General features: G+C 46.4%; 1 protein-coding gene across 1 annotated transcript; it reads right to left on the reverse strand.

Annotated features, from left to right (window-relative positions):
- Nucleotides 1-1,255: 1,255 nt before the first annotated feature.
- On the reverse strand, nucleotides 1,256-23,424 carry chrnd (cholinergic receptor, nicotinic, delta (muscle)). The gene is made up of 12 exons (XM_023950045.2): nucleotides 23,270-23,424; nucleotides 19,562-19,707; nucleotides 19,053-19,097; nucleotides 18,875-18,984; nucleotides 18,623-18,778; nucleotides 18,365-18,474; nucleotides 16,524-16,724; nucleotides 15,366-15,477; nucleotides 4,870-4,984; nucleotides 4,455-4,665; nucleotides 2,969-3,087; nucleotides 1,256-2,375 (listed from the first exon to the last, which is right to left on the reverse strand). Exons 1-12 carry the CDS (start codon nucleotides 23,325-23,327, stop codon nucleotides 2,193-2,195), a joined length of 1,566 nt encoding a protein of 521 aa, XP_023805813.1. The 5' UTR covers nucleotides 23,328-23,424; the 3' UTR covers nucleotides 1,256-2,192.
- Between the last annotated feature and the right edge of the window lie 110 nt (nucleotides 23,425-23,534).

Below are 23,534 nucleotides of genomic sequence, written 5' to 3' on the forward strand. Positions count from 1 at the left end.
CTGGGATGGGATCTAAAGGGAAATGTAAAGGGTTAGTAAAAAAAAGTGTTGTTGAAGTCACTTAATGATCAGGGACTAAATTAACTTACAAGAAACTTCTCTTGTGAAAAGTTAAATCAATTCAGTCAATCTTTAAACACACAATTCATAATTGAAGGCATTTGATAAAAATGACTAAAAAAAATCCTTCCTATGATGTAACCTGCACTTTCTTGCTAAAAGCATCCTTAAAGAATTTTAACACCACCTTCTTCTTTGCTCCTTCATCCTCTCTCCTAAACATGCTGAAACTAATCAAAAAATGGTTTTGATTAGGTTGTTGTAGCAACTGTAATGGCCAGTCTTCCTGAACCTCATGAGGGCAATCAATTTCATACGACAGTCAATTGTAAATAAGGTAACTTTCATTTAGTAAGAAAACAAATATGAAGATATTGACCTAACTCTTTCATTCATGTTGGTCCAACTAGCACTGTGATGGTCTTTCATGACAGATGGGTGATATAGGTAGTTCATAAGTGTTTCTTGCGTTCGTCGTTCGATCTGCGCAGATGTCCATTGAGGGTCCGGCAGGTCTTTATGTGAATTCGCTTTTGAGCTCAACAAAATATTTGGTCGGTTGCAGTTCATGCAGGGACAGACACTGGGCGGAGTCTATCGGCGCGCAGAAGGCAGGCAGTAGCAGATCCGACTCTGGACATGCACCTGCACCTCACCTGGCTGATTCCCCCAAGCTACAGCCCCCCCCCCCCCCGGCTGTCGCCTGTAGCAGCTGAAGACCGTGCGCTATGAAGTCTGACATTTGTGCATATTGGACAGAAGGAAACTGGTCATACATGAGTATCCGTGGACATTTTTACAGAAGTATCACGAATGAAGCACGTTAAAACCCCAGAAGTGTGAATACACCACGCAAAGAACATGTAAACTCACACTTCATTGAATTTATTCCATTGGACATTCAGAGCACTGAGCAGAAATCATACTGCATCAGCACCATGGTCAGTGCTCCCCCTGAGGCGGGTGACCCCCGGCGGGAGCTGCAGCTGGGGAGATCCCTGAGGAGGGCCCTGCACGCATCCTGAGCCACACCCACAATACCCAGCCTCCTCCTGCAATCCCTCTAAGCCTAACCCCTCAAGAGACCTAGCCTACCGCTCCCCCCGTCCAGACGAGCCGGACAGGGGGAGGGGTAGACCCCCACTCAGTACAGACTGCTGGAGGGATGAAAGATCAGACGATTTACATTCCCATCGCTGTTTCCTCTCCTTTTTATTTAATTTGTAGTTGTTAGTTCACGTGGGTGCGTCACGCACCTAGGTGCGTGACGCAAATGTAATCTCTTTCATTTGCATACACAGGGGACGCTAAAATGCTACACACACAACTGTGGTTCATCAGAAACACAGACCACAGGCTTCTCTTTATTGACATTAGCACAGCAATTGACACAAACAGCACAGGCTGACAATGAAACCAAACCACCTCAGCTTCTTTGCTCTACCTTTGTGACAAAAAAATACTTTTGGAAAGTACAATTCTTTTAGGAAAGATTTGGTTTTGTTTTCATTTGAGTGGACATGTTGGCTCAAGAACACCCTTTTTGTCAGATTTTGTTTCATTAATGCTAGTTTTCAGGCACTGCGGTGAACAGGGGGAGTAATCATGGTGGGTCACAACTCTAGAACACAAAGACTTGTGTACTAATTTCATTTGTTACATTATTGTATTGCATTCACGTAAGGACGTTTCAAAGAAGATCTAGTGTCCAACTGAAAAACCCACAGATACCTCTCAATATGTAGAATATTATGAAGAAATTCAATGTTTGTGGTCTGTAAATTGTAAAGAAGATATTCCTACTTTATGTAGAGTCTATACACATAGATTGGAGTATAACTCATAATGATTGCTGGTTTGTTAACTCTTGGCTTATAAATAAACTGAGTTGAACACATTCTTAGGGTGTAGACCCTGCCGTCACACAACTGAAGCTGGGATAGGCTCCAGCAGCCCTGTGACCCCCAAAAGCTGATTTAGAAAGTAAATTGATGGATTGAATTGAACATGACTGCAACATTTGTAATAAGGCAAAATAGTCAAACTAGTTAAGCATAGATGAGCTGCCACACACAACTGCAGCATGAAAAGTCCCAAACACAGAGAGGAAAACGGCGCTGAATCATGTTGTGTTACACCAGTCGAGGGTTGTCTTCCTTGTAGTCATGTGGGTCTCCCTTGAAGGGAAGATGTGGAGGGTGATTGCAAATTCCCATGAGGAAGATAATGATGGTACCAATGGTCATGACCGGGGTGACGAGGAAGAGGCAGAGGCGGTCAACCGTGCGGGCGATGCCACTCCAGTTGTCCTTCTCCTGTGAAAACGAAGAGCTAAGTTTTGAACTGAACCGGACACCAAGATAAGGCTGGAAGCCAGCAGCGATCTACTGACCTTTAGTGATGGGAGTATCAATACCAAGGTATTGAAACATGGATGCCCGTACATCAACACTTTGGGTATCGACTACTCTATTACAGAATCAATTACTAATGAGAAAACAAACATGCACGAATCATTTCTATATATTTTTGATTTTTAATGTGCTACTCCACTGTTTCTGTAGTTGATTTTGGAGAGAATATTTAATTGATGTCAGATTGATAAAACAGATATGCCCCAGATTGGTTTTAAAGCAAAAGTTTCTACAGACGCTGCTGGATTTCACAAGTGATTTCACGTGCATAGTGCCGCGTTTACGCAGGATTTTTGAACGTGAAAGCCCGAAATGGGCATTTACGAGTGTTTACATAGACTTTTCATTTTAAGTGACCACTTGAATGGACATTGCCGAGGGCGGTGTGAACGTAGCTTGAGACAAACAACCAGCTTTGACTCAGAAGGTATGGGGAGTTTTTCACCAGAGCAGGGGAGCAGCAGCTGCTGGCGTAGACGACCACCCTGTCTCACCTCGTTGTAGTCGTTCTTGTTGCGTCTGTGTCTGATGATGTAGTTTGCTCCATCCAACGCTGGCTTGATCTCTGCATACAACTGATCCGTCACACCTCCATCTTCCTGAGGTTTCACCACTGCAGCCCACACACAAAAACACAACATGAACACACACTGCCTCCTAAACATGTCGGTGCTTTTTGATGTGTTCTCATATCAGCAGATGAATCAAAAAGTAAATATGCATAAAACCTATTTTATTGGAAGGAAACTTTTTCTCTGGGAACTCAATCCTTTAAAGTTTTTACAGCCTTCAAGGTTTTTGAAACTGAGAATCCCCAACTCAGTGGCCTTGTGGTAGAGCGTCCGTCCTGAGACTGGAAGGTCATGAGCCCAAATCCTTAGTTAAGTCATATATAAAAACCACAAATAGGACCAAATGCCTCCCTGACTGACACTCAGCATTAAAGGGTTGGATTGGGGGGTTAAACAAACAAAAGGGTCCTGAATGTGACCCAGGGAATGGGTCAAATATGGAGAACAGATTCCACAAACCTAGGTGTGTGACAGCTAATGGAACTTTCACTTTAACATCTTAATGCCTATCAAATGTTGGTTATTTTGCTAGACTTTTCATCAGTTTGTCTTATGTATTAAAATTATTTTATTTTTTGAAGCAGATTTGACAAAAATATGAGCTGAGCATTTCCTTTTGGCTCTCTTCCCTGTTGTAACACAATGCTGCACCAGTTTAGAGAAGAGAATGTCTGTGAATGATTTACAGATCAAGGAAAGGTATCAAAGAACACCAGTAGTCTCTTTAAAATAAGTAAAACAGTATGACGGACAGGCTGCATGGTGGGGCAGTGGTTAGCGCTCTTGCCTCACAGCAAGAAGGCCCCTGGTTCAACGGGGGACCTGAACCAGAACATCAATGGGGGACCTGTCTGTGTGGAGTTTGCATGTTCTCCCTGTATTTAGAAAGGCTCCATGGTCGTTTCAGGGGATCCTTTGGCGTGGGATTGTGGAATTCTGCTTCAGTTTGAACTCGAAGTCAAGACAAAGCCATGGACCAGTGGCATTATGGTGAAACTGAGACTGGAAAACATGAAGTTCTGTGTGTGGACTGCTCTGGTCTTCCCTGATGAATTAGTGAAATGAATCTCAAATTAAAGTCATCTGGATTCTCCAAAACACCAGAAATTTGCAATTTTCCATTTTAAAAAGAGTTTCTTTGGAGTCTGAAAATCCACAAACTGTGGCAGCCCTGAGAGTTTTGGATAATGTATCATCACTGGTTAATTTTAATTAGGGTGTCTTCATCTGTGTCACGGCATCTGCAGCACACAGGAGCAGAATGTAAATGTGTGGCACTGCAGGTAGGTCTCTTGAAAATAGGTCCTGCATAATACTTTGATTCATCTGAATGATAATGTGTCAATGGTTCTGCCTAAAATAAAGAGGTGATGTAACTTCACAGAGTCTTCGACATTTGTAAACGCACCTGCGGCGTGCGTGGGTCTCTTGGTGAGGCCGTGCCTCTCTGACTGCTTCTCAAACATCAGCTCACTGCGGGACTTCACACTGTAATACTCATCGGCTGCAGCAATGTATCCCACCGAGCTGGATCGCCGTGGCAACGCTCCATCCCATTGTGGCTCTGGCTCTGCCGGCTGGGACATGTGCAAGATTCGGGGCAGCCGCTCAAGGAAAAACTGGAGGACCAATTAAAAAACAGAATGAAAGGTTATTCCAAAGACATGGAGTTTAAATTAAAGACTAGAATAATGCTAAATGAACGTAGTTCAGGAAAAAGACTGAGCACTGATTTGAAAAAAAGGCTGAAAGAACTAAAGCTCAAAGAAGATGTCTGTTTTTTCTCTATCAATGACTCTTATTGGCCCTCCTGTTTGCATTACCCTCTTGGTCCATCCAGTCATGACGTGTGTGCTCGGAGTCCTGAAGTGCAGGTTGAGGACGACCACACAGTTCAACACCACCACCGTGACGAGCACCATGATGAACATCAAGTACCTGAAACACACCAGACCTTTAGATAAAGGTTTTCCTCTCCGTTTCCTCTTTCACAGGGTTTTAAGAAAGGAACTAATGGAAGTATCCTTAACCCTTGTGCTATCCTGGGCACTTTACCGTTGGGAGTTGGGTCATCTAGACCCACTAGACAGTGCTCTGAACCTTTTTTCTTCAATGATTTGTTATCTTCACTGGTGTCCATGGATTACATGAAATCTTTCCACCTTTATCCACCTTTGTCATGGTAGGGAGAACACTTCAAAGTAAGGGTGGGGTCATCTAAGATAGCACAAGGGTTAAAAAGTTCTTCTGTTTTTTGTTGCTGGTTTTTTTCTTTTTATTAACATAAATACATTTCTGTTGGAGACACAAGAAAAAACATCTGGCTAGATATAGTTTTTCATTATTGAAATTGTTGATGACATTTTGAAATCATTGTCACATTGTTGGCCTTTCATTGAATTATAACTCAACAGCGCATGAAAACAACTGAGGCGACTGGGATTCCAGCTGGTCAGCTGATGGAACAGTTTGAAACAGAAGTTCCACTGAAGTTTGGAAATATTGCAGAAGACATGCTTGATTTAGCCATCGCTAGACAGCAATGATGAAACACCACAGCAGTTTCTGGATTTCACCACCTTCCTTCAGAAATTAATAAACTGCTTTTTCTTCACCAGACAATTTCATTATCATTTCATCATGACGACGAAAGTTATCAAATTTATAATCCTGTTTGTTTGTTTTTAAATTGAATATTAGTTCCTCAACTGGAGTTGGCCTAATCACTTTTACTCATTCTTTACGTTTTCATTTGTGTCACATAATTTAAAATATTTTTTAAAAAATTGTACTTAGGTCTTTAAATTTGTCCTGTAGTTGTGCAAAGTGTTCACTTTATAGTTAGTTACCAGCATTGGTGGAGCTGCTGTAAAGTGGAGAGCTGGTTCTAACACCACTGTTTGACAGCCAGTGTCCATTTTGGATGAGTTCCATTAAGTATTGTTTACAGCAGGGGGGTCAAACTCATTTTCACTGAGGGCCACATCAGCATAGTGGCTGTCCTCAAAGGGCCAGATATAACTTATACATGTAACTAAATGTAATGAAAAATAAATGTACCTACTACTTAATGTTAAATATCTCATTTCTTTATTTATTATAACTTTTTAAAGTGACAATTACAGTTGCATAGAAAACAAATGTTTGCTTGTTACTCTTTAAATTTGATTCTTTTTGGTTAGGTTATAGTGACAGTGTTTGATTCCTAATGTATAGTTGCCCAATCTGATATTTCAAATCCAATTCCCCCTACATATGAATGAATACACACCAATTTTTATTTTGTATTTTAAGAAATTAAAAATTCTTATGCTCTAGCGGGCCACATAAAATGACATGGAGGGCCACATTTGGCCCATGGGCCTTGAGTATGACACATATGTTTTACAGGGTTCCACTGGGGTCTTAGAAAGTCTTCAAAGCATTGAATTTATAAATTTGAAAATAATACCCTAAAAAGCATGAAAGAATCAATTTTTTATATCTGAGCCTTAAAAGTTGTGGTGTTTAAAGAGAGCCAGAAAAAATCCGTTTGCACCAATAAACTAGATGCCCACTGTGGGTTTAAATAAAAAAGAAGAAAAAGAAGGCCACAAAAACGAGGTAAGAAGCTACAGTTTTGACCAGAGGTGCTCATAGTGTAGATTGTGATCAAACGGTCGATGGCAAAGGATGCTTTGCCAGAACAGCAAAAATAAGAGCGTTTCTGGCCCGGGTGCCTCCTTGATTAGAAGCGAGACTGAGACAACTGAACCAGCCACCCTGCAACAGCGCCTGCCGCCTGGTCAACGGTTCCTGAGGGGTCCAAGCCGCCTCAGGCAGCAGTGTTGTCCAGAAGCCTGCGCATTTTGAGCCCTGCCCATGGAGCAGGGGGCTGCGTAGGGTGCGCTTTGTCGCCGCCGCCACTCCCCCACCAGAACAGCCACCATTAGAAAGCCTGAGCAGGCGGCAGGGACTTCACATCACCCGCCTTTCTGCGTGCTCTAGCTCCTGTGAATACTTGGTTGATCCTGCTAATGCTTGTCTCAAAGACTATCCAAAAAAAAAACTATCACCAAATGTGGAGTTTTTCATCCTTGCTGAAGATGAGGGAATGGACCAAGACTCCTAACCGACTTTCCCAAGGTCAGTCACTCAAAAAATAGAATAGAATATACAAACATCTTTTTGTGATGGATACAATGGAGAGCAGAGGATGCAGTGCTGGAGGACAGACCCTCATGGGAGGACAAACCCCTGCATGGGATGTACCACTGGACCGGAGTGGCTGATATCAAGAAGTCCTACCAATGGCAGAAAGGGCTGGCTACAGGACAGCACTGAAGCGCTCATCCTGGCAGCTCAGGAACAAGCCCTGAGCACCAGAGCCATAGAAGCTCAGATCTACCACACCAGACAAGACCCAAGGTGTAGATCTACCACATCAAACAAGACCCAAGGTGTAGATCTATCACACCAGACAAGACCCAAGGTGTAGGCTGTGCAAAGAGCCGCCTGAAATAATCCAGCACATAACTGCAGGGTGTAAGATGCTGGCAGGGAAAGCATACATGAAGCACCACAATCAAGTGGCTGGAATAATATACAGGAACATGTGTGCAAATTATGGACTGTAAACCTCAAGGTAAAAATGGGAAACACCTCTGAAGGTAGTAGAAAATGAGAGGGCAAAGATCCTGATCCAGATCCAGACTGACAAGATGGTAATGGCGAACCAACCAGATATTGTAGTGGTGGGTAAAAAACAGAGGAAAGCCGTTGTGGTGGATGTGGCAGTGCCAAGCGATGGGAACATCAGGAAGAAGGAACATGAGAAACTGGAGAAATACCAGGGACTCAGAGAAGAACTTGAGAAAGCCTGGAAAGTGAAGGTGACAGTGGTGCCTGTGTTAATTGGAACCCTCGGAGCAGTAACCCCCAAGCTGGAGGAGTGGCTACAACAGATCCCTTGAAAGAACTCAGACCTACCCGCCAATTTTAACTGCACCCTTCTGTACACGCACCCTTTACGCCTCAAAAATCTACACTCCAACATACACACACACACACACTCACAAACACATACATTATACAAGGAAGGTGGGACCTCAGACCATCTGTCCCCACCCCCCTACCCCATCCCTGGCAGGGGGGTACCAGGCCCTCGGCTACAGCGGCCGTTTTCCTTGGGGGCTGGCTTCCTGGGGGCCCGCCGGCCCTCTCTCCACGCAGAAAGAGGGTTCCCTGTGCTCCTTGGCAAGACCAAGACCCGGGGATCACATCACATCTGAGCCTGGGGGTGTCCGTGTCCCTGTGCTATGGGCTCTGGTCCTTGTCCTCGAGCGCTGGCCTTTTCCAAATTCCAACTATGGGTGAGCCTGGTCAGGCCATGTTTACAACACTCCTTGTGGACCCCCACCAATCTTGGGCGTCTTCCTCCTGGGCAGGGGTGGCTGGCCCCTTTTCAGGTCACACACCATTCCTAAGGACATTGTGTCAGACCGGGGTACCCAATTCCCTGCCCAGGTTTGCCGCTCCTTATGTTAAACCTTTGCCGCTCCGTTAGCTTGTCCTCTGGCTATCACCCACAAATTGATGGCACTAACCAAGACCTGGAATCCGCTCTGCGCTGCATGACCTCCTCAAACCCAGCATCTTAGTCGACTTACCCACCCTTGATTGAATATGCACACAACTCTCTGGTTTCCTCTGCAACAGTTTTATCTCTATTTGAGGCTTCTTTGGGCCACCAGCCCCTTCTGTTTCCAACTGAAGAATGGGATTTGTCAGTTTCCTCCATCCAGCACCATCTACAGGGCTGTCATAACGTCTGGAAAATGACTCGTGGGGCCTTCCTCAAAGCCTCTGCCAAGGCTAAAGCAAATGCTGACAGACATCGCTCATCTGCACCACGATACTGCCCAGGTCAGTCTGTTTAGCCCTTTTCTAGAAATATTCCTCTGAAAACTGACTCTAGGAAAGGAAACTGTCCCCCCTGTTACCTCGGCCCCTTAAGATTGAATCTGTCATCAAACCCCCCGCTGTGTGTCTGAGACTACCATCAAACCTTCCCGTTCACCCTACCTTCCTTGTCTCACAGTCGAAGCTGGTCCATGACAGTGTTTTGACTCTAGTTTGACGTCATGAAATGGGCGGTACCCACAAAGAACAAAAGGCGGAGCCTCAGAGAGATCGAGTCGTCTTACTTCTGGGTAGGAAAAGGAACTACAAAAACAACTCCTCTTTCATTCAAAAATCATTCTGTAGTGTGCCAAAGGTAATATTTTATCATATATTCGGATACAGTATTACTCTGAATCTCTTAAGAAAAGCATGATATAGACCGTTCCAATAATTTATGCAATCTGCATGTTACAACCTAAAAAACATTACTAGAATCAGTATTGCTCTGTTTAAACCAGGGGGGTATTCCAGAAAGCAGGTTATGCTAGCTCCCACGATAAGTTTGAGGCTAAGGAAGTTGATAACCTCAGCTTTTGGTTCCAGAAATGAAGGTATGTTTCAGGGTAGGTCAAGTTAACATGGCAACTCATGCTCTGAACATAACCTGGTCTGGAGCAGGTTTAGTTGAAGGTTAGTTTGTTTACAGAGAGGTGAAGCAGCATGGCGTGTCCATTTGAAGAGGATTTAGTGGATGAGGAAGCTCGGATAATACTTTTTCCAACATGAGAGGATGATAAGACCATGTATGGATGTTGGAAAAATAAACTTTTTTACTTTGATCTAACTTAATTATTTGCTTCAGTTAAGATAAATCATTTTTTTAGGTCACCTTAAAAATAACACGTAGTTTTCAGACAGTTATTTTGCTTTCATTCAAATTAATTCAATTAAGTAGGTGTAACTTTGGTGCTGCAGTTAGATCGGTACCGCAAGGGATTATGGGATACCATTCCCTTTGCCTGTCTGGACGGATTTGGGTTTAAGTGTGGGTTTTTGACAGAATGTGTTTAGTTGTAAAGCTACTTTACTGTGTTTTGCCATGTTTTGCCGAGTTATTTTGTCCTACTATACTCATGTCTCTGCACCATGAGTTAGAATGAAGGAGAGGATGATCAGTTTTTTTTAGCACCCCTACCACTATACATTGTAAGGATAATGTTGGAATATTTTTTAATGAATTTTTGCATGCCGTTCATTTTTTTCCCGTCCTTTTCATTGTTATAAAAATGAGCATATCTGCCGGCTCAAACTTAGACATATGACAGTTCAAGAAATATAATTAATTAAGATGGAAAAAGGATTAATGGAGTAATGTGACATTTAGTTAGATTAATACGTAAATTTGAGTTGTATAAACAATTATTGAGTTTTATAGACGTAAGAAATTAGGTTGAATAAATTTAACTAAATTATTTGTTACTAATAGAAGAAATGTATTTAAGTTTATATATATATGCGCCACAAGGAAAATGGAAACAAGATCAGAAACTTTGTTATTTTTACTTAGGGGGTGGGGGGGGCCTGGTCGTCGCTGCTCCTTGCCCTTCTGCCGTGGGCCGGGGTGGGGGTCGGGGCCTCCGGTGCCTGGCGGGGGGTGGTGGGGGCTCCGTTGGTCGGGGGGTCGGGTCCGGCGCCTGGGTGGGGCGGGCTGGGGCGCTGCGTGGTCCTCTGGGCTTGGGTGTGGGGGTGCTTGGTGGGGGGGTGGGGTGGTGGTCTGGCTTGGCTTGGGGGGGTGGTCCCTTTGCCTGTGCTGGGGGGGGTTGGCGGGGGGCGCTGCTCGGGGGGGGGCCCAGCGGCGCTGGATGGGCTTCCCATCTACACCTGGGGCTGGGATCAGCCCTTCCCTGGCTCTGGGGCGGGACGGGAAAACCCTCTTGGGGCCCCCGGTCGCTCTGGGTGTCATCCGCTTCGGCTGCGGGGTGGGGGGTCTTGTCGGCCCTGTCCTGTGGGGGGGCATTCTGGGGGAGGGGGGGGCCACTGTTGGTACGGGGCAGGGGGGGTTGACGGGTCGGGGTCTCCGCTGAGGCCATCGGCGGTTTCCCCGGCCGGTTGGCTGCCTCGGTCCCGTCGAGGCCTGACCAGAGCTCTTCTAGGGCCGGCGTTTGGGGGTGGGGGCCTGGGCTTGCTCCGGGGGGGGCCAGCGCTTTCTGGCTCCTCTCTCTCTGTGTGGGGGGGGGTGGTGCTGGGCCTGGAGTGTCGGCGCCTCCGGGGGTGGGGCCCCTGGGCTGGGTGGGCCTGGCCCCCTTGCTGGGGGGGGGGGGGGGGGGACAGCTGTTTGACCACCGGGGGACAGTCTATCAGCTGTCCCCAACTTACCCCCTTCCTCATATAACCTCATAATAGGGTGAGGGGGTGGGGGGCTTAGCCTGCGATGAGCCTTGGGGGGGGGGTTTACTAGGCAGTGGCCCCCCTCCTATGGTTGCCGTATGGAGTGGGCCCCCCCTCTTTCGGTTTTATTTGCACCTTAGACATGTAGGGCCCTTGGTAGGGGGGGTGCTTGGACATCACTGCCAGCAAGCAGCGGATGTCCTCCTAGCACCCTACCCGCCAATTTTAACCGCACCTTAGACATTTAGGGCCCCTTGGTGGGGAGGGTGAGGGGACGTCACTGTGAGTAATCAGGAGATGTCCCCTTAGTGCCCTACCCGCCAATTTTAACTGCACCCCCCTTAGTACACACACCCCTCCCCCCTCAATATATACATCCCAACATAAACACACACATGCACACACACACCCTCTCAAACACACATACACGCACACACATTTTGCAAGGAAGGTGGGACCTGGGTCCATCTGTCCCCTGCCTCTTCCCTGGTGGGGGGTACGGGCCCCTTTGCAACGGCGGCCGTGTCCCCGGGGTGCCGGCTTCCTGGGCCCGGCGGTGCTCTCTCCGCGCGGTGGGGGGGTTCACATTACATCTGAGCCGGGGGTGTTCGTGTCCCTGGGGGGTGGGTCCTGGTCCTTGCTCCTGAGTAATGGGCCCCGCCAAATTTCCAACTGTGGCCGAGCCTGGTCGGGCCATATTTACAACACCCCTTGTGGGCCCTCTTTTTTCCCCGGGGTTCCCCCCCCCATGGGCGGGGGCGGCGGGCCCCTGCCTCGCTCCTCCCTGGACCAACCGTGGGCCGGGCGGATGGCTGCCTGGAGTGCGGAGCGGGTCTCCCTTGGGGGGTCCTGGCTCGTACCTGGGGTTGGGGCGGGGGGATGCCCGGAACTCCTGGGTGGTGGTGGGGTGCTCGTTTGGGGCTGTGGGCGTCCTTCTCCGGTGGGGCCCTGCGTTGGGTTCTCCCGGCGTGGCGGGGGGGCTGCTCTCCTGGTTGGGCTGGGGCGGCGCTCTCTTTCCCTCCGTGCCTCCCTGGCCTCTGGCTCTGGGGGCCTTGCGGCGGCCCTGCTGGCCCTGGCCTGGGTGGCGGGCTTGGTCGCCCGGGCGGCGGTTGTTCCCTGCCGGTTCCCGTGTGGCGTTGGGGGGATTCCGGCTGCCGTTGCTGCTGCGGTGGGGGTCTTGGGGTGGGGATGGCTGGGCACTCTCCCTCCTTCTTTTCACGTTCCACCATCCATTTTAGAAGAACATAAACACTCACCTGAGCACTGGTGTTAGCTCACCTTTGCACTAACAGTTTGCATGACTGAATGACTGAAATATTTCACACTAGTTGGTTTTAAGGCATAAGTATGCGTGTGAACACTCTCTGTTTTGTGTACATGTTGACATGTGGACATTTTTGCAGCTAGCAGGTGTGTTTATAACATTTGAGTCTGTGTGTGGACAGGCTCCGCCCTTTTTTTTTTTTTTTTTTTTTTACTACATTTGAACCTTACCATAATGATTAACAACCAGTAAACTTGTTGCATTATGCTGCTTCATGGTCTTATCCCCCTTCCCCTCCTATTATCACCCCCTACCCCCCCTCTCTCTAACGTCCCTCTCTCTTCTTGTCACTTTTTCCTTTTCCGTCCGGTCCAACACCAAAGATTTTCAGACATGATTGAAATTAATAAAGTTTGGCCTCAATTACAAAAGGGGTTTATTCAGACATACCTTTGGTTTGTCTGAAGATTAATAACCCCTCTTGTTAAAGTAAAATATGTCCAACACAAGAGGCCCTCAGCTCTCATCTGTCTGCCCAGCTGTTGGACAGGACAAGTTAAAAAAAGAAAAAAGAAAAAAAAAAGAAAAGAAAAAAAAAGAAACTTTGTTATTTTTCTCGAAGCAGAACTCTTTTTTTTTTGATTATGCAGCCGTGTTACTTTTTTGATGGACTTATAATCTTTTTTTTTTTTTTTTGTAAGACCATGAAGCAGCATAGAGCAGACAGGTTTACTGGTTGTTTATCATTACGGTACGGTTCAAATGTAGTACAAAAAGGGCGGGGCCTGTTCACACACACTCAAATGTTATCAACACACCTGCTAGCTGCAAAAATGTCCACATGTCAACATGTACACAAAACAGATAGTGTTCACGAACGCATACCTATGCCTTTAAACCAACTAGTGTGAAATCTTTCATTCATTCAATCATGCAAACTATTAGTGCAAAGGTGAGCTAACACCTGTGCTCAAGTGAGTGTTTATGTTCTTCTAAAATGGATGGTGGAATGTGAAAAGAAGGAGGAGGAGCGCCCAGCCACCCCCACACCCAGACCCCCGCCGCAGCAGCAGCGGCAGCCGGAATTCCCCCAACGCCATACGGGAACAGGCAGGGAACAACCGCCCCCCGGGCGACCAAGACCGCCACCCAGGCCAGGGCCAGCAGGACCGCCGCGAGGCCCCCAGAGCCAGAGAGCAGGGAGGCGCGGAGGGAAAGAGAGCGCCGCCCCAGCCCAGCCAGGAAAGCAGCCCCCCCGCCGCGCCGGAAGAGCCCAACGCAGGGCCCCACCGGAGAGGGACGCCCACAGCCCCAGACGAGCACCCCACCACCCCCCAGGAGTTCCGGGCATCCCCCGCCCCGACCCCAGGTACGAGCCAGGACCCCCCAAGGGAGACCGGCTCCGCACTCCAGGCAGCCACCCACCCGGCCCACGGTTGGTCCAGGTAGGAGCAAGGCAGGGGCCCGCCGCCCCCGCCCAGGAGGGGGGAACCCCGGGGAAAAAAGGGCGGCCCACAAGGGGTGTTGTAAATATGGCCTGACCAGGCTCGGCCATGTTGGAAGTTTGGCGGGGCCCAGCGCCCAGGGGCAAGGACCAGGACCCACCCCCCAGGGACACGAACACCCCCGGCTCAGGTGTAATATGAACCCCCCCACCGTGCGGAGAGAGCACCGCCGGGCCCAGGGAGCCGGCACCCAAGGGACACGGCCGCCATCTCCAAGGGGCCCGCACCCCCCACCAGGGAAGGGGTAGGGGACAGTTGGACCCAGGTCCCACCTTCCTTGTAAAATGTGTGTGCGTGTATGGGTGTTTGAGAGGGTGTTTGTGTGCATGTGTGTGTGTTTATGTTTGAATGTATATATTGAAGGGGGAGGGGTGTGTGTACTAAGGGGGGTGCAGTTAAAATTGGCGAGTAGGGCACTAAGGGGACATCTCCTGATTACTCACAGTGATGTCCCCTCACCCTCCACACCAAGGGGCCCTAAATGTCTAAGGTGCGGTTAAAATTGGCGGGTAGGAAGCCAGGAGGACATCTGCTGCTTGCTTGCAGTGATGTTGGACTTATAATCTTTATCCGCCGTCATTAAAATCTCAGTCTCCGTCTCACTTCCGTCTCAAGTGTCCCGCTTTCTTTTTTTCCCACGCGTTTCCATGGTGACTCGGGTATTCGGCGATCCATTGAGAATGTCTTTATGTACCTGCTGTGCACGAGCATTAACCCAGGGTTACCAAGTCGAGCGTAATTACGCCAACTCATATCCGGTCTTTTGGAACCGACATACCCAGAGTAAGCAAGTTCAGGCGGATTTCAGCCAGAGTTCAGGGTTAAAGTCAGGCTAGTTTAAACATGCTTCCTGGAATACCCCCCAGACCTACACAGTTGTATTTAAGTGTTTATCTCCAGTAGGTTAAATTCCTGTATCAGTCCACTCCAGAGTCAGAAAAGGTACTGTAAGGCAGCTGCAGTCCATCCACAACACTGCTGCTCAGGCCCTGACCAGAACCAAGAAGTATGATCATATCAACCCTGTTCTCAGGTGTTGCACTGGTTTTATATCACTCAGAGAATAATTTGGCCCAATGAACTAAAGACTCTGTGCCCAACCTCTATGGAATATATTAAGACATTTATTCAATTATTTATCTCTTAGAACCAAATGTTGTTTTAGAGAAAACAATGTTGACATTTGGCTGCATGCAAACGAGATGGTATGTATTTTTTCTAAAGACACTATTTTTTCTAAAGACACTCACTCATTTCCTTGTTGAACAAACTTACTTACTTGACAATGAGAGGGACAGACATGGACGTCTCTGGGAGCCTTTGAGAAATCAGCAGCAGGAAGACAGATTGAGCCAGCAGCACCGAGATGGACAAGGTCATCTTCTCACCACCTTTACAGACAACACAAACATGGTTTATCCTGACCAAAAATTTAGCTGTAACCAAGCATTTGCTGGGGTATTTCGGAAAACCTATTTTTCTAAATCACAAAATCTATTTTTAAAAACAATGTACTGACACTTTAAGATACTTGTGGGGGAAAAAATGAAGGAATAAATACTGCAGATGGCAAAAAAGCAATGAAAGAAACAGACAGTCAAATTAAAAATGAATTTATAAAGAAAGGTTAAAGAAATAACCTGACTGTAAGTATTATCTTAGTCACCACTGTCCGTACAGGTGGATACAGGCCGTTTGCGAGAGAAATACGGGGCCCGCAGGTCGACCCCAGGAAATTTTAAGGTTTTAGGCCACTCTGTAAACTTGTGAAGAGAAAATGTTCATGCCCATTTTTCTACGGACACGCTGCAAGCGACAGTCGTAGCAAACACTTATACATCATGTAAAGGTTAAGTGAGGACGAAGTAGGTGAGACACAGGCATGTTGTTGGAATTTTTAGTTTTTCAACCTCCCCAAATCCTGTGGACTTCACAAGGGGCCACTGAGTGCTGTTCACGTGTATGGAATGATTACATATTTTATCATCACACATTTCACTATACTTTTATACTTTTTGATCATGCATTTACTTGGTTCTTTCATTGTGTCACGTAAAGGCTGAGACCTGTTTCTGTTTTTTGTCTGTGTGGAAGGGATGCCGTCATTCGTACCAGGATCGGCTGGTCTCTCAACCTCGTGCTTGTGAAAGGATGGACCCAGAGCCACCGTATGCCATGACTTGATTAACACATGCTGGGTAATAAAACCTGCTTGCTGTGAAGGGACACTCAGACCACAGCAGAACAGAGCAGAAACCAAGCACTTCTTTCTGTAGACGCCCCTGGTTTTCTCTGTTGCTGATAAGTCTCTCTCAAAGGCCAGCTCATTAACATTTCTGCAGTGACAGATTATTCCTCTGTTGCCTCATAACTTCAATGTTTATGTAGTCAAGGCTAAGGCTTTTTTCAGTAGCATGTGTGAGGGTGGGGCACTTACTGTCAGCTGGCAGGTAGTAGACGAATGTAGCCAGGAAAGAGATGAGCACACAGGGGATGATTATGTTGACAATGTAGAAGAGAGGTTTGCGCTTGATGACTAGGTAGAAGGTGATGTCCTGGTGCTTGTTGCTCTCCATGGGAATGTGCTTGTAGGTGTTTCTTTTGGCCGGCCGGTGGATGATCTCCCACTCACCGTTTTCTGCCAACACAGAGAGAGAAGGAAGCCTAACTTTGAACTCCTCGTCATACTTAAAGTGAGAATCATTAACACGGAAAACATTTTCCACTGACTTGTTTCTTTTACAGGTATACATCACCAAGCGCATACAAAGGCAACAATGACAGGAACGGTTTTGAGATTTGATGACTTAGTAATAAAATAGTTTTTTTAAGTCTTTAAGGCCAACATCTCAATGGACTTTAAGGTACTGGTAATTTGACTGGTCAGTAACTGAACATTAGTGCAGTCAGACAAGTCAGATAAAATCATTGTATTATACAAAGATGAGCACATTTGCAGGTGAAGCGGCTGGGATGAGGGTCGGCACCGCTAAATGTGAGGCCGTGCTTCCCAACCGGAGAAAGGTAGTTTACCATCTCTCGGTGGGTGGAGTGTCCCTGCCTCAGGTGGAGCAGTTTAAAATCTTGGGGTCTTGTTCACGAGGGAAGACCAGAGCCTGAGATCAACAGGCGGATCAGAGCAGTGTCCGTAGTTATGCGGTCGCTGTACCAGTCCGTTGTGGTGAAGAGATAGCTGAGCCAATAAGCAAAGCTTTCAATTTACAGGTTGATCTTCGTTCCAATACTCACCTATGGTCATGAGCTCTGGGTCATGATCAAAGAACGAGATCCAGAATACCAGAGATGAAATGAGCTTCCTCTGTATGGTGGCTGGACGCTCCCTTAGAGATAGGGTGAGAAGCTCGGTCACCCGCGGAGAGCTCGGAGTAGAACCTCTTCTCCTCCACATCCAGAGGAGCCAGTTGAGGTGGCTCGGGCATCTAGTCTGGATGCCTTCTGAACGCCTCCCTGGGGAGGTGTTCCGGTTATGTCCCACTGGGAGGAGGTCCCTGGGGAAGACCCAGGACACGCTGGAGAGACTATGTATTTCGGCTGGCCTGGGAACGCCCGGGGTCCCCCCAGAGAAGCTGGAGGAAGAGGCCAGGGCGAGGGAAGTCTCCTACTCTATACCCCTCTAGCCAGGACTTCCTCAAGGTCCCTCCTCTCCACTCCATCTGATGTTTTTCCACCAGCCTTCAGAAAATCTGCTCTCTGCCTCTGGAACTCTCTGCCACATGACCTTTTCACTCCCAACCAGTGTTTGAATTCAGGCTTACAGCTCACCTCTTTAGGTCATCCTACAACTATGGAGATAAAAATGTACTCTACTAATGTTTGTTTGCCTTGTTATTTATTTTGAAACGTGTTCACCTTTGTACGTTTTTCTATGTGTTCAAGAAATGTCCTCAAGCTTAAATAAGTAAAGAGAAGAAAGAAAAACTTAACCTGTGACACAACGTAGAGTGCCACAAAAAGCAGTCAAAGACAAGATAGAAGGTCTCATTATTCAACTAACGCCTTCACCTTATCTTTTAACCTTTGCAAATTTTTATGACAGCAAGTTGAAGAAGCTGTTTTTGGATCTGTAGCAGTGCAAACATTTTTTCAACATCAATTCTTTGTGTTTAATTTTGTGTGAACATTGTTATGCAGAGTAAAACATTTTAAAAATGTGTTTATGGTTTGCAATGATAAACTGTTTAATTACATTTTACATGTGTTTTTACATCACTATTGAATTTTAGATTTGCACGATTATCAAATAAATGAGAGTTTTACCAGTGAAGCTTTCAGGGTCGATGATGATCCACTCCACCGTCCACTTATTCTCTTCATCTGCGTCTTCTTTCAGCAGCATCCTGATCTCCTTGGCATTGTAGGTTAAAGACCTGCAAAGAAATGGAAAACCGTTCTTTGCTCTCCAGAGAAAGGGGTTGAATTTGTGAAGCATGTGCATTTAAATAAAAATTACTTGAAAGAGTATTTTAGAAAACTAAAATTCTTTCATTTATTAATTACATAACATTTCATGCCTACGTGAACTTCAGAGTGCAGTTCTGCCAGTCAAAGGGAAAATAGTTGACGTTGATAGAGCATGATGATCGAAAGATGGCTGGAGGTAACCAGTAGCAGAGTCCAGAGGGATCCACCAGTACGTTGCTGTAGTATGCCACCTCAAACTGGGCGTCATTGCTGGGGGGCAGAGACAGAAATATCAAATATTTTTAAATTATTTTGAATTAAAAAAAAAAGATTGACTGTCAAAGAGAGAACACAACCCAATCGTACTTGTTTTCCAGGACAATCTCTGGCAGCCACACCATGTTGGATGGCAGACGGAGCATGTCAATGCCATCAAACTCTGACACGTTCCAGGACAGCCTGTAGTCAATCCACGTCTGCCACCAGACAAGAAAAATGACCGCAAAGAACAGAAAATCTACAAGCTTTCCAAAGATTAACATACGTGATCAATCCACACATTGGTGAGCAGCGTCTCATCTGCTTCTTTCTACAAATAAAGAACAAAAAAATAAATGTCAGAGATGATCCAGAGCTCAGATGTGGACCAAAGTCACCAGCAGTTCCAAAGTTTTGAATTAAAACTGTTGGACAAAAGCTTTCAAAAGAAACGATAAATTCCCTTTTTGTAATTATTTTAAGAACATATAATTCAACCTAATCTGCAAAGAATGTAAAATGACTCCATAGAAAGTCCTTGAAAAACATGAACTACACAGGGTTCTTTAAAGTTCTGCCACTCAGTTCTGTGCTCTTTGTTTCTCGTACTTTTGCATAAATGTCTGTTTTTTATGCAGATGACATCCAGCACTTTAAAGAACCTTGTCTTTTGATTGGACTTTAAGGAAGTTGACAAACATAAACATCTTGTATTTAAAAATATAAGACAACAGATTACAGAAGTATGTAGTTCTTAATTAGATTTGACTGTCAGAGTAAAAAAATGTTTTGTACCAGAGAGATGAGGTTTGAGAGCGTGAGGGCGAGATAGACATCCACGGTGTCCCCGTGTTGCTCGACAGGCCGGAGCTCTTTGTTGTATTTCTTCTCAAGGAACAGGTAGTTTATCAGACGTTCCTCCTCATTCCTGCCTGAACACTCTGGCACACAAAAATAATAATCAAGATCATCCTCTTCACATCATGATAAGGTTGAGATCAAATCAGCTTGTCTTCTGTTCAAATGTATTGATTTGAAAGGTTTTTAAAAGTCTGATTTGTCTTTTTGATATTTGTACATGTTTGTATTACAATCATGACCACTTTAAAATTTATGCAAAACTTGAAATTGTAGTTACTGTCTTTTTATTCCAAGGGCAGACCAAAACCATGACATTTATTATTATAGTTTGCACTTTTAAAACCTATTCACAAATGCACATAAACATGTTAGTTTTCTCAATACGAAAGCATGTGACTGGAAGGTAGAGATGCACAATCATGTCAATATTGGCAGATAATTATAAAAAGCAAAAGGTCTGCTGCATTGGTAGGTGTTGCTGATATGAAGTCATATCAATATTGCTGCTTTTATATGACAATCTTAGACAAATCACCACACATGCAACAAATTACCAGAGAAAAGTCTTAGATGAACATGTTTGTAAAGCCGCATGGATGCCTGGGGTGGGCTGAAACTGGAATTATATTACACTACAATTACATCTTACCTTTGAACCACAGACCAAGTTACAAAGACCACAATTTTGAGAAACTACAGTGTAGATTTGTATAAACCCCTTTTTGTCATATTTTTTTCCTTTTATTTATTTGTTACATTTAGTGTGTGTGGGGAGGGAGAGGGGAAGAATGTGAATGAGGGTGGAAGAGAGTAAAAGGAAGAAAGGTGAAAAGGTGGGGGATACAAGCACTGATTTGACTAAGTTTTTATTTTAAGCTGTAACAATTATACCAGATCTGCTGGAAAGACGAATGTTACATCAAAGGTGAAAATCTGACACTAAGATGAGCGAGAAAAAAAAGCTGTCCATCAATACACTGTAGGTAAGGAGGAGGGATGAAGCAGACAGGGAGCAGTGTGGCAGTGTGCACGTGCACGTGGGGGTGGAGATACATGCATGCTGCCGACGTGAACCGTGTGTTCATAAGGGGAACCAGATCCTACCCAGCCAGACCGGGAGAGGGGAGGAGAGACCCCCAGGCCAGGAGCCCCCCCAGCATCCGGGCCCAGGCAGCCCGGGAGGGGGGGAGGAGGGGATCGCCCATCCCACCAGCCAGGCACAGAGAGGGCCCTCCTACAGGGGCCCCCCTAATGCCCAGAGGCATAATCGAACCCAGTGTCCGGCCCCCAGGCCACATGAAAGGAGCGCTTCGCCGTACCAGGCGGCAGCCATGGGGGCCACCGGGCGCCGGACACCGAGAAAAGGGCCAAGGACGAAGCCAGGGCCCCCAGAACCCATGAGCCGCCCACCACCCGACCAGCGCCCCGTCTCCCCAAGCCAACCCAGGCACGCGACCCGAGCAACCCAGGGGTCGCCACGCACCCACAGCCACCCCCCATAACCCTACAACCCTACACACTACAACCCCCCCCCCCCCCCGCCATAATATCTGAGCCCCCCTCCCCAACCCTTTCAGTGCCCTCCCCTCTCTGTGATGGGGAGGGAAAGCCCCAGAGGGTCCCAGCGAGCCAACCCCAGGTCTGTCCCACCCATGCACTCACACACACATACTCACAATCATCTGGTTACCCTCCCTACCCCCCGCCGCCACGCAGTAACCCCCCCCCCCCAGCCGGCCGACCCCCAGCGCCGTATGCCCAACCATTCCCGCAGCCGACAGGATACCCATAAGCCCGGCCGCCCTGAGAGGACCAGGCGGGTGAAGACCGGCCGCCACCCCCCCCCCCCCCCCCCCCCCGACCCCACCCATGTATGGAGGTGTGGGAGTGCTGTGTGTGTGCTGCAGGTAAAATAGGAGGTCCCCAGTGTGGGGGGCCCCACCGCTGCCAAGCCACAGAGCCCCCCACTCCGGGGTCCCTCTGTGAGTGGTGTGTATTTGCTGTGTGTGTGCTGCTAGCATGCAGTGTGTGTGTCTAAAGTGGAAGTTAAAATTGTGGGGGGGGCCAGCGAAAGGTGAGCACGGATGTTTCACAGTGCCCCCCTCCACCAGACCTTCTCCACAAGGCCCTACATGAATTAGAGTGTCTAAAATGCAAGTAAAAAGCGGGGTGGAGGGCGGGTGCCAACGCGAACCCAGAGAGGGGCATCCCCAGTGAGCCCCGCCAGCATACCCCTCCCATCCAGATCCTGGAGCCCAAGTGCCTGTGTGCAATATCTGTTTGGGTGAGAGCGGGGAGGAGCAGGCGGATGGGCACAACCGGGGGAGAAGAAAAAAAAAGAAAAAAGAGACGCTTTCATCACATAGAAAAGATTATTGTAATGCACTTGTTTCTGGTGTGAACAAAACTAATATTAATCAGCTGCAGCTTGAGGTGATACAATTCTTAATGGAATGAACTTTTAGCTCAGCGCTCTCCCAGAGCCCTCAGGTCCACAGGTGAAAGTCTGCTGCTGGTCCCAAAGGTCAGAACCAAAACCTTGGGTGAGACCTCATTTCAGCTCTGTGGACCTCGACTGTGGGACCGCCGGCCTGAGGACGTGACGGCTTCATCCACTGTGGAAGGTTTCAAGAAAAAACTCAAATCTCATCTTTTTAGATGAGCTTTTAAGTAGTTTGACATGTCCTCATGTTTTAATTTGATTTCTGTTTTTGTAGAATGTAAATGTGTGTTGGGATGATTACTGTCTTAACTATTATCCTATTATTAATCATTTTATGTAAGCAGTTTGAAGGGTTCTGTGGCAGGAAAAGTGCTCCATAAATAAAGTTGAATTTGTTTAGTAACTCAAAAAAAGACAGACTTGTGCTTTATTTTAATATAAAGGAATACAAAACCTTATCATGCATATCAAAAATCCGCAAGGACCGAAGTGTGCTTCAAATCATCAGCACATCAGACATAGAATGTTTCCAAAATCATGTGTCTGAAGGATTTTTAATTGATTTTATGAAAAGAAACATTAAAATATTAACCCTTTTTCATCAATTATATCTTAATTGTATTAACTGCCATCATCCAAAATCTCATCAATCAAGGAAGACAAATCAGAACCTTCCACAGTGACCTCTGTGCACAGAAAGTCACTCATCCCAGTGGTATAAATAAACAGCCCACTAAACATTCCTGCTGCACGTAAAAACAAACAGGATCTGGATGCGCGTGCACGCCTTTGTGCACACTTGTGTTTCCACCCACAACAGCTGCTCTGCACATAAGAAGAGCTGCTCTGCTGCTGGGAGCTCGGCTCTTTCTGGGGTCAACAGTTTCTTTCTGTTCAATCAAACGCTGTCTTTCAGGTTTTTTCAATGGTTTCTATTTAGATGATCTTCCTTCATTTTTCAGGAATTTTTGTTTTATTTTGAGAGTTAAAACAGAAACAACTGTTAGTCTGATCTCTAGTTAGACTTTCCTGTGCTTTATGAAACCAAGGTTGAATAACTACAATTAAAACAGATCTGAAAAGGAACAAAGAAAACATTCAAAATATTTCTCCTGTGAATATTTCACTATCTATCCGTAAAACTGCTTTTTTTTAAAGCTGAATTTAAGAAGCTTGTTATTTAAATGAAACTAACTTACCAGCTGAGAGCAGAGTCAGCAGGAAAGCAGAAATCAGTCCTGCCTGTTGAAAACCCATGACTGCCTGGCTATGCACAGCTCCAAGGTCCGTCACCCCCAACTGCAGACCGAGGCAAGGAGTGACATGCACAGCTGCAGAAACATGTTGGAGAAAATAGAAATCAGACAAGAGCAGTGGGCTGCAGCCAGGACTGACAGGCTCAGATTCAACTCTGCTCACAAAGACCTCCTTCATATAATTTCCCATAAATATTTCAGTTCAATT

The sequence above is a fragment of the Oryzias latipes genome, chromosome 20 (assembly GCF_053564925.1).
Source record: "Oryzias latipes strain Hd-rR chromosome 20, Olatipes_Hd-rR_3.1".
NCBI classification, from domain to species: domain Eukaryota; kingdom Metazoa; phylum Chordata; class Actinopteri; order Beloniformes; family Adrianichthyidae; genus Oryzias; species Oryzias latipes.

Excerpts from the sequence above, each read along its gene's own strand:
- chrnd (XM_023950045.2), bottom strand. The coding sequence starts at position 23,327 with ATGGGTTTTCAACAGGCAGGACTGATTTCTGCTTTCCTGCTGACTCTG. Across the intron at positions 15,478-16,523 it reads CTACTACCTGCCAGCTGACA|GTGGTGAGAAGATGACCTTG; the intron begins GTAAGTGCCCCA and ends TTGTCTGTAAAG. Across the intron at positions 4,666-4,869 it reads TGACTGGATGGACCAAGAGG|TTTTTCCTTGAGCGGCTGCC; the intron begins GTAATGCAAACA and ends TTGGTCCTCCAG.